At 52.8% G+C, this 13,721-nt stretch overlaps 1 protein-coding gene across 15 annotated transcripts in view; it reads right to left on the reverse strand.

Annotated features, from left to right (window-relative positions):
• Positions 1-420: 420 nt before the first annotated feature.
• The window catches only part of PCBP3 (poly(rC) binding protein 3), a 46,478-nt gene continuing 33,177 nt past the window's right edge, over positions 421-13,721 (reverse strand). For 6 of the 15 annotated variants that reach the window (XM_042821881.1, XM_042821883.1, XM_042821894.1 and 3 more), the window contains 5 exons: positions 13,603-13,681; positions 12,932-12,991; positions 10,476-10,528; positions 7,730-7,899; positions 421-463 (listed from right to left, as the gene is read on the reverse strand). In XM_042821881.1, coding sequence (XP_042677815.1) covers positions 421-463; positions 7,730-7,899; positions 10,476-10,528; positions 12,932-12,991; positions 13,603-13,681 — 405 coding nt within the window. Of the gene's footprint in view, positions 464-5,442; positions 6,360-7,729; positions 7,900-10,475; positions 10,529-12,931; positions 12,992-13,602; positions 13,682-13,721 lie in introns of those variants that run through there. The other 9 variants (XM_042821895.1, XM_042821889.1, XM_042821885.1 and 6 more) reach the window with 4 other exon arrangements.

The raw sequence follows: 13,721 nt of genomic DNA on the forward strand, positions 1-13,721 counted from the left end.
GGGTAATGAATCCTGGCCTTTGCTGCTTTTTGGGAGGGCTCCGGGTTCGCTTCAGGGTTCTCCCCCCGCCCCGCTCCCCTTCCCCTCCTGGAAGCCCGGCTGCTGCGCGTGATTGTTTCCCGATGCTGAGCACAGCCAGCGCACTGAGCAGCTTTTTCCAGCTGATGCGTGGGCTGCGTGGGATGAGCTTCACTTTAACCCTTCCAGGGGCTGCGGGGACTCCTGCTGCCCCACGGCGTTCCCTCGGTAAGCAACCAGCCGGGACCACAATCAGCGAGAGCTTTATTGCATTTGCACATAAAAGCCACAGAATACATTATAAAGCAGAAGGAGGCCAAGGGGTGGAGAGGTGAGGCTGATGGCAGAAGCAGGTAGCGCCGGGGCACCGTGGGCACCGTGGGTGCGAGCTGCTGCAGCTGGTCACGCAGGGAAGGTCCTCCCGTGGGGCTCTGGATCTGGAAAGCTAGAGGCCAACCAAAGGAGATGGTCAGGCCCAGGCTGGCATCTACTTCTCCTCCTCCTCCTCCCAGAAACACCCCACAAGTGCTGCACAGTCCCAGGGCCCCGCAGGTTGCCCCAACGTCCCGAGCACTGAGCTGACATCACCCACCTGTGCTCAGCACCAGGGAGCACTAGCACACACCTCTCTGCACCGCCATGCCTGCTGGGGCTGCTCTCCCCTGGTTTCAGAGCCTACCATCCATGAACCCTGCCCACCCCCACCAATGGAAGTGGGGCACGGTCCCCATGTAGAGCACCTCCCTGCTGCTCACATCCTGTCCTTCGCATCGTTTTCACATGTTGTTTGTGTTGGTAAATGGTGAGCAGGGGCACACGGGGATGGGTTTTGTGTTCGGTGTGGCACAGCCTGCCCTGCTCTGGCTGTGCTTGGAGATGTGCTGCGCCATCCTGCACACCTTGAGATCATAGCACTTCACACAGGTAAAGAAATCTACTCAAGGCAAGAGAAGAAGCAGCATTTGTGTGTAACTGGAAACTGGTTTTAAGCAGGGTCTTCAGTTTCTCAGGGCTCAAAGTGCTGCCTTTTTAACTGCCTTTTTACAGCACAGCACTCCCATGTGGGAGGCAGGAGCAGGGCTCTGTGCTGAGCTGCACATGCAGACATCCCCAGGACACAGCACTGCCTACAGCAGGAACCAGCAACTGGCTGGCTGCTCCTTATCCCCCCCAGAACAACTCTTCCCAGAAGGACCACTCCAAACAACCCACTGAGGGAAAAATTTGGGGCATACTCCTCTTAGAGCTGCCCCATTTCCCTTTGCCTGAGAAAATCCTGTTGGATTGCCATCCTAGATTGATGCCAGCAGTGGCTGCAACCCTGGGTTCAGGGTGATGCTGCTCCAGCCTCCCAGCCCAGCTTGCTGTACCGTGATGGCTGCACCACCCCAAGGCACCCCAGGGCTCATTGAGAGGGGCAGAATGCAACCAGGCTCCAGAACCAAGCAGCATAAATCCCCTTTCCTGGTTCTGGCCTGCTCTCTGCTGCAGACACACATGCATTCAGACAAAGGACCGCTTCCAGAAGCAAACATTGCTGCTGAGACGCTGCCTGCAGGGAGGCAGAATGCAGCGCTCGGGGAGCATTTCAGGCACGCACAGCCCAGCGTTCCCTTCCGAAATCAAAGCAGCTCCTTACAGAAGCAGCATGCGCCTTGGTACATCAGTAGCAGGCTGAGGCTGGGCACAGGGCATGGCTCACCCCGTGTCACCCAGCTGGGTCTGCTCCCTGCGTGCGGATCAGGCGCCAGTGCGTGTTCTGGGAAGGGGCATCCCTGCTCTGAGCCACACGAACACGGCTGTGGGAATCCAGAGCCGCTCCAGCTCCACGCTTGGCGAGGTTTAGTCTGCAGGATGCTTTCAGGGTGATTCGGCACCGCTTGTTCCTCGGCGCGGGGCTGGGGCGGGGGAGGCGCACATCTGGCACTGGAGGAGCCACACATCTGGTACATTCAGTACTTCCTCAAAGTCACTGCCACGTTACCCTTTGGATGGAGGCCTCGGGCTCCGTGCACAGCATGGTGGATTAAGATCCACAGCTGCGTTTTTTTCTTTTTCTTTTCTTTTCTTTTTTTTTTTTTTTTTTTTCGTAGCAAAAATAACCCTCTCAGCAGATCTTTGCAACTGAACATGGGAGCAGAGAAATTGGACTCAGACCCTGACCTTCCTGCACGTCCTTCCATTTGAGCTCTGTGCCGGCGCCAGCTGCCACTGGAGGGGTCTGGGGCCACTGGGGACCTTCTCTGGAAAACGTCCTTCTGTTGCAAAACACCAGGCCAGCGAGATCAAATCTGCTTCGTCAGGCCAGCTGCAGCTTGAGGCTGTGTGCTGGGAGCCTCTTCCCTTGGTGCAAGTGGTGTAAGAAGAGCGTGTGTTAGGACCTGAGGCCAGCAGACCCAGAGCTGGTGCCAGCCTGGCCACACATGTGCCCCAACAGACCAGGGTCTGGAAGGTCCCAGTGTTGGTGGGACCAATCCTGCACTGGGACATGGTGCTGGTCTCCTGCTGGGCAGCCGCACTGATTGCCACTGCAGGAAACACTGCTGGCCATCAACACATGCTTCTCACGTGTCCTTCCCCATAGCATAGCATGAGGAGCCGACATCCCCAGGTGGGAAGGGGCTGGGAGCATGCACACAGAATCACAGAACCACAGAACCACAGACTGGCTTGGAAAAGACACTGAAACCCATCCAGCCCCAACCCCTACCATGGGCAGGGACACTTCCCAGAGTTGGCTGCCCGAAGCCCCATCCAACTTGGCCCTGAGCACTGTGAAGGATGGGGCACCCACAGCTTCTCTGAGCAGCTGTGCCAGGGCCTCACCAACCTCACAGGGAGCATTTTCTAATATCTAATATAAGCCTATCATTTTTTTTTTAGCGTGACATCATTACCCATTGAAACATCAAAATATTGTCCATATCTTGGGATTTTACAAACGTTGTGCTTTTCCATTAGGGTACAAAAATATTACAGTCCATGGAATGGATGGATGGACGAATTGATGGATGGGTGGATGGGTGGGTGGATGGATCGGTAGATGGGTGGGTGAATGAATAGGGGGTAGATGGACGGATGGATGGATGCTCGGACGGACGGATGTGTGCTTGAGTGGAGGGAGGGTCAGACAATGTACATCGTTCAGAGAGGCCGGGTCAAGCCGTGCGATTGGAGCGGGGTTCGCGGGGCAAGAGGGACATCTAGTGACTGCGGGAGCAAAGCGAGAACAAGGGCTCGTCCTTTCCGCTGGAAACCCTGCCTCTGCGGGGAAAATTACCCTTTCCATATGCCATAAGCTTGAAATTAGCATAATTAAAAGTGACTAGCAGCAATACAAGAAAAAAAAAAGCAACATCTGAATTACAATTAAATAAGACTAATTTCAATTTAAAGAGCCTCTCCAGTGAAAGTCACTTTCCCTTAGGGGAAATGATCTACTCTTTCAACTCTGTTTATACAATTTTTGCCAAAAAAAAAAAAACCTTTTGCAAATGAAATCTAGAAAAATGCACACAGCAATACTCCCAGCACTCAATTTTGGGAGCATGGCTTGGGGTGGATATGAGCCATCATAGGGGCTGAATTTGGTCTGCAGCCCCACCGCACTCCGGGGTTTGGAGCAGGATGAGGCATTGCACCAATTCTTTCCTGCCAAAATCCCAGTTTCCCACAAAATAATACAGTCCCAAAGAGTTTCACTGAGCCAGATGCTTCCAAAAATGTTGAATCATTCTGTCTGGATAAAGCGCAGCGCTTTGAGAGAGGCGAGCGGTGCATTAAAGCTCTTCTGTTAATTAACTGTGACATTCACATCGTCCTGAGTGTTCACTTCAGTATTAAAGATGTGCATATGTTTCCCCACTGACATGGCTGTGGGTGCAACACTCTGACGGGTGTTCTCTGCAGCACTCTGAGTTCCTATTGAATGTAGAACTGGGACATCTCACAAGTAAAGTGAAACGCTGCGACTTCCTCCAAAGAAAACAGACAATCTTCATGCCATCTTCATTTGAGTTGCACCAAGGAAGAGTTTAATGCATTCCTTATGATTCTGTTGCTATCATTGCTGTCATCAGCATATTCCCAGCAGATACTGCAACTGTTGTTTAATCAGCTTTTTCTCCAGGCCTTGCTCAAGCCCAGATAAATAACAACGGACAAGCAGCTAGATTCTCATTAAAATTAGTTTTTTTGATCTGTTGTTGCTGTTTCTCTTTGCAAAATAACCCGGCGAGGGCTCAGCTCCATTGCCATACTCGCTGAAGCCTGAATGCATAGGAGAAAAGGCTGTGCCCCTCTCCCTTGAGGATGGGTCCCCGAGCAGCAGAACAAGCTTTGAAGGACCCCAGCCTGGATTTGTTATTTTCTGTACTCCCAGTTTCTGAGAAATCCCCAGCTTCATTAGCAAGAGCACAGCATTTCCCAGCCACAGCTTCTCTGACAGCTTTCTCTGTTGTAGGTCATCTTCAGATAGCTAAAACAAAACAGCAGCCTGTATCAAAGCAAAAAGCAGAATTCTGATGGAACTGGAGGATCAGGACTCCTGGCAGGGATGGTCCAGGCAGAGGATGTCACCACGGGCTCACGTGGGGTTGAGTGCGGATCCAGAACAGCCTCGGTCTGCAGGAACCATTGGTCCCTGGGCAAAGCGTCTGTCCTTGAGGACAGCACCTTAATGACAGCACTGACTGCAGCTCTGGCATCTGCACACAGAGGTTCCATCTGACCCCATCAGCTGTGCCCAAAGCACCCGCGTCCTCCTGTCCAGGAGCATCTGCCATGCTGCTGCCCGTGCCCCCCGCCCTGCCCAGGGGAGGCTCTGCAGGATGGAGAGAGGGACAAGGCATCCAGCCCTGGGGCTTGCCAGGAGGAGCAATATATTTCCCATGTGTCACAGTGCAGAAATGTATTGCAGTGGTTGCAATGTGGGGGAAATGGGTGACACATATTTTACACAGGAGGAGATCGACTGATGGAAAATATATTTGTTTCCACTTTTGAGTGGCAATAGAGAGATGTAAAGCCTGGAAGCAGAAGGCAGGGGAAGGGCTTGGGGCACAGACACAGTGGATCTGTTCAGACAAGAGGGTGGTGAGATATTTGTTTTCCTACCATTACCATAACCGTAATCATAACCACGAGCATAACCGTAAGGATAGGCATAATTTGGTTTGGAAAACCAAACACTGTGCAAGCCAAGTACCCTCCCTGGTAAAAAAGAAAGCCTAGGATCGCTCAGGAAGTGCATCACCCACTTTTCATAAACGAAATAATCATAATGGATAGGTTTTGCACACCCCCCCCACCTTCCCTCTGAGCTGCTGGATGGAGAAGGATGCAGAGGGAAGGATGGCACTGGGAACGGTGGGGTGGCCCAGGATAAGAACAGTCAAAGCCTGTTGTTAGCAGAGCTGCACAGACATTTATTGAACACAAACACTGACAAACACGGCTGGCTCACAGATCTTCCTGAGCTATTGTCCAAAGGTTGCTTGTGGGGATTGTCAAAGAGTGCTTTCATTTGCCCCTGGGGGTGTGAATCCTGTACAGCTGAATTCTTCCTGCATCCAGTTGCTCGTTACAAAAAGGGAATTTTGTGTATGTGTGTTTGTGTGAGAGAGAGAGTGAGATTCCCTTCCTCGAGTATTAAAAATGGCTTGTCTGGACCCTGCCATGTTGCAAAGAGAGACATCTGTGCGTGAACCCATGCATGCACGTAGGCTTGGCTCCCACACATTCTGCTTCCAAAACAACACAGGGGTGAAAAACTACACCTTATCCTTGGGGAAGGGGCATGAGGCGGCAAGGGGAGGTCAGGGGGTGAAGCAAACGCAGGGGGAGCACTGGGGAGACCAGGGAAGGGCAGTGAGCACAGCTCTGGATGGTGTCACGGGGCCATAGGCTACAGCAACAACAGCCAACGTCAACGCATACGTTTCAGTAGCTACACTACACTGATGCTGGAGACCCGGTGTCTTCTTGAGTCACACCAGTGAAACCCCCTCTCCCTGACCCCCCTGGAAAGAAGATGAAGTAATTACACCATACTCTGAAAACAAGGACCATAACCAAAGAGTTCAGGAGCGATCTCAGGAGCACAGTAAGGAGGTCATAAAGAAACGTTCCAGTGGGTGCTTATGCATGTGTATTTATATATATATATATATATATCTGTTAGTAAAGAAAAGAGTATCTGTGGAGGTAAGGGGAAGACGGTAAATGTATAGGTTGTACAGGCTGGGTGGAGTGCCCTTGGCTGGAGAGGGTCGGGTGGTGCGGAGTGGAGGATGGTGGGTGGAAATTAGAGTGCGCCCATTCCAGTGACCTCAGACGTCAGCCTAGAATAGACAGGGGCAGAGAGAGGGGCGGGGGAGACAAAAACAAGCGCTTAATCAACGGAGTAGAAAAGAAAACACAGATCCTGTGGGGCAGCACTGTCTCTCCTGCTTACGGCCCACGGGATGCCTGTGAGGCGCCCGCGGGCTCAGAGTGGTGCAGACAAATCCACTCTCTCCAATCACCCTGTCCCTACCCTGAACTAGAGGGTCAGTGATAATTCTCTCCCACTGCTTCGTGTCTCAATGGATTTCTCAGGTGGTGATGCTCAGGAGGTTCACAGACTGTGGAGATGTCACATCTTATGGCAGAAGGTCACCAGTCTTACGTCTGGTGGCCCGAGCACATGGAGCGCTATGGACAGTTCAGGATGCTCAAGCACAGATGCTGAAGACCCTCACTGAATGCCCCTAGCAGAGGTGCCGTGCACAAAAGGTGCTGGCAGGAGATGTCCCAGCACATGGCTTCTACCAAAATCCTTCCTACCAGGTGCAAGCATCAGTCCCAGCGTCCTTGTCCCATTGGCAGGTCACCTACAACTCCCTTGGTGCCTTCATTTGCTCTGCCTTTACAAACTGAGGGAGAGGCCAAGTTGTGTCCCATCTTTCCCCTCAACCAGGTCACCCTCCATCTCTGCTTTTGCCATGGCATGAGCCGTGGCTTGGACAGCCCTTTCCAATGACAGAGCCGCTCTGTTTTCTTTTCTCTCCTTCTTCAGGAGGCGGTGGGGAGGTGTCGTGGGGCTGGGCAGCGGGGAGGAAGGGGTGACGGAGCCTGCTGCAGGTCGGGGCAGAGGTGGGGTGGGTGCAAGGAGGGGTACAGCCTGCGCACACCTTGCCAGCACTCCCCTGTCCTCACCCCTTCTTCTTGCCAGCAACAGCATGAACAGATGGACAGACGGATGGATGGCCTTGAGAGACAGCACGAAGCCAGCCAGATGCCACCCTGCTCATGGGCCACTTGCCCACCTGGCCCACCCAGCTGCCCCGATGGCTCCGTGGCCGGCAGCCCCGCGCGCAGCCCAACTTGCAGCATCCCCGGCCCTGCCATGCTGCACTGCCGGGAGATGGAAAGGAAGCGATCAGGCCATTCCCATGTCTGCTGTTTATTCGACTGCTTGGTTGACTTCATTCGATGGAGGAAAGCATTGGTGGAGGCCTGGAAGCGCGTGGGAGAGGCTCCGAGGAGGTAGCGAGAGAGGGCTGGTTTCACAGCAAGGTCCCAAAATACGCCTTCCCGCCACCAGACCAGATCCATCTCCGTGCCCTGCCCCAGCGCTACCTCCTCGGCGGGGGAAGACGGCGATTTTGCCCTGCTATGAGCAAAACCCTCCTGGAGTGAGGGTGGCAGCCGTCCCGCCACCGGGTCTCACCTGGCGTTGATGAGGTACTGAGCGAGGCTGATGTTGGCGGGGGTTCCTGTGATGGTGATTTGGCGCTCCGATGACCCTTCCGTAGCGTTGGCGATTTTGATCTGTGCTCCAGACATCTGCCGAATTTCATTGATTTTGGTCCCTTGGCGTCCGATTATGCAGCCTATTAGCTAGAAAGAAAGCGCGGGGGATGGCGTGAAGAAGCGCAGCTTGAGGACGCGAGCACGACCGCGCGGCCGGAACCTTCCTTGCCCTGCCTGGAGACACCGTGACCTCAGTGCTCACGAAACGAGGAGACCCAACCTGAACATGGGCACAGGGCTCTTAGGATCAGCCCGGCCCCAGGCGTCCCCCAGCCACTCGCTGCTAGCATCGCTCACTCATCCTGACCTCTGCACTTTTGGCATCTCCCTCACTGCCCTAGAAAGATGCTGCAGGACAGAAGAATTCTATTGGAAAATGTCTTCCATGCTCTTTCAAAATTAATTAGTTTTCCTTAGCGCCATAAAGAAGCGTGAATTTTCTCAGTGGTCCCTGAGGGTGTCTTCATCCTTGCTCTCAAGTATTTGTGCACCAAACCAGGGGTCCCTCAGGCACCACCATAGCTGGGTAAGGCACATGAAGGCGTGCAGCTTTTCCAACACAGGCACGAGGTGTTGCTGAGTGTCACTGAATCACAGAACTTCCTGAGTTGGAAGGGACTTACAAGGATCATTGAGTCCAACTCCTGACTCCACACAGCACCATCCAAAAATCAGACCATACGTCTGAGAGCGTTGTTCAGATGCTTCTTGAAGTCCTGCAAGTTCGGTATCATGATCACTTCTATGGGGAGCCTGTTCCATGCCTTATCACCCTCCAGTGAAGAACCTTCTCCTGATATCCAACCCATCCTGTCTGGCCATCAGCATTTGAATGCCCTTCCACGGTTATACCCAGGAAATCTGTGGGATGTTCTCATCGGCTGCTGGACTTTTGTCACTGGCTGTACAAAGGGAGACAATCACTGCTCCAAATGCTTGCTGGTCCTGCTGTCAGATGTTCTGGGTGGATGACTTCACTGCAGCTCTCTCACCAAGGACTCAGAGCTTCCAGCAAAGAAGACGATTAGGAAGAGCACAGAAATGACCTGCAGTTTTCCTGAGTGATGATGCTGTCGTGCACCATGCTGTTCCAAAAGATTTCCTTCTGCAAGTCCTAAAGAAAGCTTCACTGTCAGCCCACGGTGATGGGTTCTTAGCTCCCCAAAGCAAGAGCTATCTCCAGCCATGTCCTTCTCATCACTGCCTGGAGTGAAGGCTAAGGGATCTGAACACACACCCATCACAGAACTGGAAAGATCTGCTGTTTCCAGGGCTGCTGTGTGATATTCAGCCCAACAGCCACCCATCCAGGTCTTCAGAAATAGCTCAGAGAGCCTCGAGGTGCTTCAGCAAACAGACATACATGCAGCTGTGAACCTGCTGGAGGACCATGGAGAGCCAGACCTCCAGCCAGACCTTCAGAGAGACTTCCAGCAGAATCTAAGCTTCTCTTGCACAGTGTTCAATCTTCTGACAGTCATGGGAGTGACAAGCTGGATTTCATCCCAAGATTCACTCAAACTCTCCTTTCTCTGCAGCACAACTGTGGTCTGCTCTGCACTGCCCAAACCTGCCAGTGGGTGCTTCGCTCTGAGATAGACAAGACTGTTCTCTTTTTCCAGAGAAGGTAACAGCAGGAATTTCAGAGCCATCAAAGCAACAGGAGGCACTTCCAGCAGATGGGAAGGAGATGCAGGCTGTAACACCAACACCCCACAGCTCTGATGTTAGCCAGGCTTTTAGCAAGTGCTCCCAGTGGTCCTGTGTCCCGTGGCAGGTTGCTCCACGTGCTAAAAGGAAGGAAAGGCCCCTTTTCAGGGGTCACCCAATACTACCAATACTGCCAGCGCTGGGCTCCCCCAGGCTTCCTCACTAGGATGACAAAAGCCTGTTAAACAGGAAGAAGAAAAGCAAACAGCCTCCAGACCCCATCCAGAAACCTCTGAGAATGATGGACTGGTAGGTGATGGTGATGGGGACCAAATCACGACATCATTTCTCCACTTTCCACTGAGCACAAGCTGGTTTTCATTCCATGGCAACTAGTCCAGAAGCAAGCGAGACCACGGGTCCAGGTGCTGCCTGCCTGGACTCTCCATCTCACCTCCTCCCATCTGAGCATCCCAAGCAGCCTCTTTGCATCTCGCTGGGACCACCGCAACTCCAACCTCCTTCTGACTGACATCTGAGCACAATAACCACTTCACCACAGTGCCTCCACCTGTAAGACCCGAACACTGACTGCTGCCAGTACCCAAACACAACGCACCGTCTTTCAGAAGGACAGGTCTGAAACTTCTCAGATCTGCCAGTGGTATATTAATAATTACACTGGGGCTTGAGAGCTCCCTGCCCTTCCCCATGCTGTCAGCTGGGCCTTTTTCGTGAGCACTAAGTTCACTTGGGAAGGAAAAACGGAGCATGGAGGAGGATTCTCCCTAGGAAAGCTACCAACAGAGGAGAGCCCAGGAGTTGCTCCATGACCCCAGACAACCAGACTGCGGAGCTGTGCACAAGGTATGAGTGAAGACAGTGAAGGGGCACCTCTAAACGCATGTAACAAGGCTGTACATCTGCAATTTACATATATATGTATATATATACATATATATATGTGGACATACACACACACGCACAGGTGGAGGAAGCGCCACGGTACTTACATCATTGGGAATGGTGAGTTCATGAGTACTGGCCGGGGGACTGGCATCCAGACCTGGGCATATGCAAGGGAAAATGGTTACAGCTCGCAGCAGCAGTGCAGCGGGTCGCCAGTACTTCCCCGCAGCAGTCGACATTGCAAAGGCTGCGTCCTGCTCAGGGGCTGGGAGAGGCAGGGGATCACACACTCCGGTACAAGGAGGAGGAAGACGGTTCTACCTGCCTCATCTGAGCGGGGTGCCACCTTCTCCTGTGCCGCTCGACCTTTTGTCCCCCAATAGGACTGGCTCCAAGAAAGTGTGCATAGCATAGGGCTGCAGTATCACTGCAGAGGAGCCCTCATAGGTGGGATAAGCCCCTTCCCATGCAACGCTTCTCTGCACAGCAACAGAAAACCAAGCCCTGAAGGAGGGCTGTCCATGTGCCCTCCAGCCCTCCCTGAGCACAGCTCTCTTAGGAAAGCAGCTCAGCAGACAAAGTGCTGAATTGCAGATGTAAACGCTGCCTGGAGTCAAGGCCGATGGACCCTATCAGGGAAAGGCAAACAGCACATAGATGGAGAGCCTGCTTCCCTGCAAAATTACATGGAAAAGTGCTGCCTGCAGCAAGGAGTGAGCACAGCACAGTGCTCCCTCACAGCTTCTCTTGAGACAGGACAGATGCTCACCTTTGCAGTAGCAAAAGGAGCCAGGAGAGCAACCTGTGTGTGCAGCTGCATGGGTCTTGCAGCCAGGTGGGAGCCTGCATTTCTCACAGGTTAATCACCTCGTTGCTGGTGTAGGGACATACTAATCCATGGGACAGAAGCTGGCTGGTAGCTAGCAGGGAGTTGCAGTCATCTATGCAACATATAAACAACCAGGGAAGGCTTTTAACACAGTGCACAAGAGTCCAAAAGGCTGCAAGGCCTGCATCACAGCAAAGAGCAGGATTAAGGGGGTTGGAGAAAAAGAGCAGCAGAAGACTGGCACTGTCACACTGCTGTGACACAACGCAGCAGCAGCACTGAAGCCCTGGTCACGAAAACCAGAGGGGCATCTGCATGGCAATGCATCATTGCCTTGAGAGCATTGAGCACCTACTGCGAGCCATGACTGCGTTTTGCTGGTCTGCACTTCCCTCTGTGCCACAGAAGAAGGGCTCCCATCTGTCTGCCTGGCAGCAGTAGCCTCAGTATTGAACCCACACCTGTCTGGGCATGGCACCGTCACAGCAAGGTGTCCATGAAGAGCCACGGCCACATCCCTTGGACCACTGAGAGCAGGAGCAGGGCGGACGGGTCCACGGATGCTAAATGCCCTTCATGCATGTGCTTCTCTTCCCACATGCCATCCCAGCCTTCCACATTCTCTCCCAGATGGGTTTTGGGGCATTGCATCACCCTCTGCGTCATGACAGCTGTTGTTACAGCCTGGAGATTACTTATTTTGGCACACAGGCTCCTTCCCCTCTGATACACACATGCAGTCACCATGGATGCAACACAAGGAGACACAGAATCAGAGAATTGTAGGCTGGGTTGGAAGGGACCTTAAAGCCCACCCAGCTCCAAACCCTTGCCATGGTCAGGGACATCTTGTTTCATAGAATCACAAAACCACAGAATATCACGAGTCGGAAGGGACCCACAAGGATAACTGAGCCCAACTCCTGTCTCCTGGTTGAGGAGTCCAACATCCTCCCATAGAGCAGGCTGCCAAAAGGCCCATCCAGCCTGGTCTTGAGCATCTCCAGGAATGGGCCGCCCCTAAGGCTTGGCTAGGGCAGGATCAGCGCCACAGGCAACGGCAAAGGGCAAAGAAGGGTGTGTGGAGGACAAGGATTCGTGGAGCAATATTACGACATTTATTTTTGCTACCACCTGGTTGGGTCTCTTTCCATGGTCTGTGTTTGGGTGATGTTCCCAGATGCTTTCAAGGCAGGCAGGAAGCGTGCCCCAAGTCCGGGAGGTCTTGGGGTGATTTCCCTGAACAACAGCGGGGTATGAAAGCACATTCAGCGCATGGCCTTGCAACCGCCAGGGACATCTGAAATGGAAATTTCTCCAAGATGGCTGTGATTTGGCTCTTCAGGGTCCGTTAAAAACGCAGCTATCCCTGAGTGACTCGAGAGACAGCTAAAATTTCATGTTATTGCTAATCCCACAAGTATTTTTCTATGCTTTCTAGATGAAGCTTGTGCAAAATTAAACAGAAGAATAATGGTGGTGACACTGGTGTCTTTCCATTAGATGGATGGCCATTACACACAAACATCAAAAACAGGTAACAAACTGCAGGTACTTCCCTTAGGACATGCTGCACAGAGGGGATGGAGGGCACGATACTGCCCACCAGGAAACATGCTCTCTTCTCCACAAACAAGACAATTTATCCAGGAGCACAACAGTGGCACAGTCCTACTTCAGAAATATATTTCAGCAGCCGCCTACTGATTTCCCTGTAGCTTTGTCTTTTACCTGATGATTGGCCCATCAGATTTTGAGCTTCTTCGGAGGAATGTAAGGGCAGCTTTTCTCCTGAAGAGCAAAGAAGAAACAGATTTAATGCTTTTGCCTTCGAGGAGATAAGCAATGTCACTTCATCTAGGAAGCTCAAAATATGATGAACATACGGACAGAAAAGGCATTTCCATCCAGCATCTCGACCACTGAGCTTTCAGCATTGCCATCCCCTGCGCTCTATATCTGCCTCCTAGCTCTCTGTGAAGCCTTTAGCAGCATTTTTGCAGCCCACCCGGCACCACAGCGCCTTCCCATTGCTCTCCCCACTGCTGCCCCAGCCGCATCCCGCAGGGCAGCATCTCTCGCTGGTGCTGCGGGATGCAGGGGCATCCTGCCCGCTGCAATGGGTGCATGGCAGGGGATGCTGGCTGGGAAGGGTGGTGCTGGAGCTCATCCTTCTGCTCAGAAAGCCAGCAAGGCTGGGAGCAGAGCGGGCATGCATGGTTATCCGCTGCCACATCCCCCAGATTTCTACCTGACCTCCCTGCTAGCCTCTCCCCGTGGGTGCTGCAACCTCAGCTTCACTTCTCCTATTTGTTTCTGTTAGATACAGCGATTTTTGAAAGAGAGAGAAACTCTACAGGTAAGAAGAGAAGGATATCTAGAAAGGGCATGTGGGTACGTACCAGGGAAAGCGGGGGTGGTCTGTCCAAGGGGAGTAAAGGGGGTTTGCTGCATAGCCAACTGGTGGAGCTTGGTCAACTGCTGAGGGGTAGGAGGGACATTAGAGCTAAGAAGGTTATTG

The sequence above is a fragment of the Centrocercus urophasianus genome, unplaced genomic scaffold (assembly GCF_019232065.1).
Source record: "Centrocercus urophasianus isolate 14NV4802_14NV808 unplaced genomic scaffold, USGS_Curo_1.0 seq_20, whole genome shotgun sequence".
NCBI lineage: Eukaryota > Metazoa > Chordata > Aves > Galliformes > Phasianidae > Centrocercus > Centrocercus urophasianus.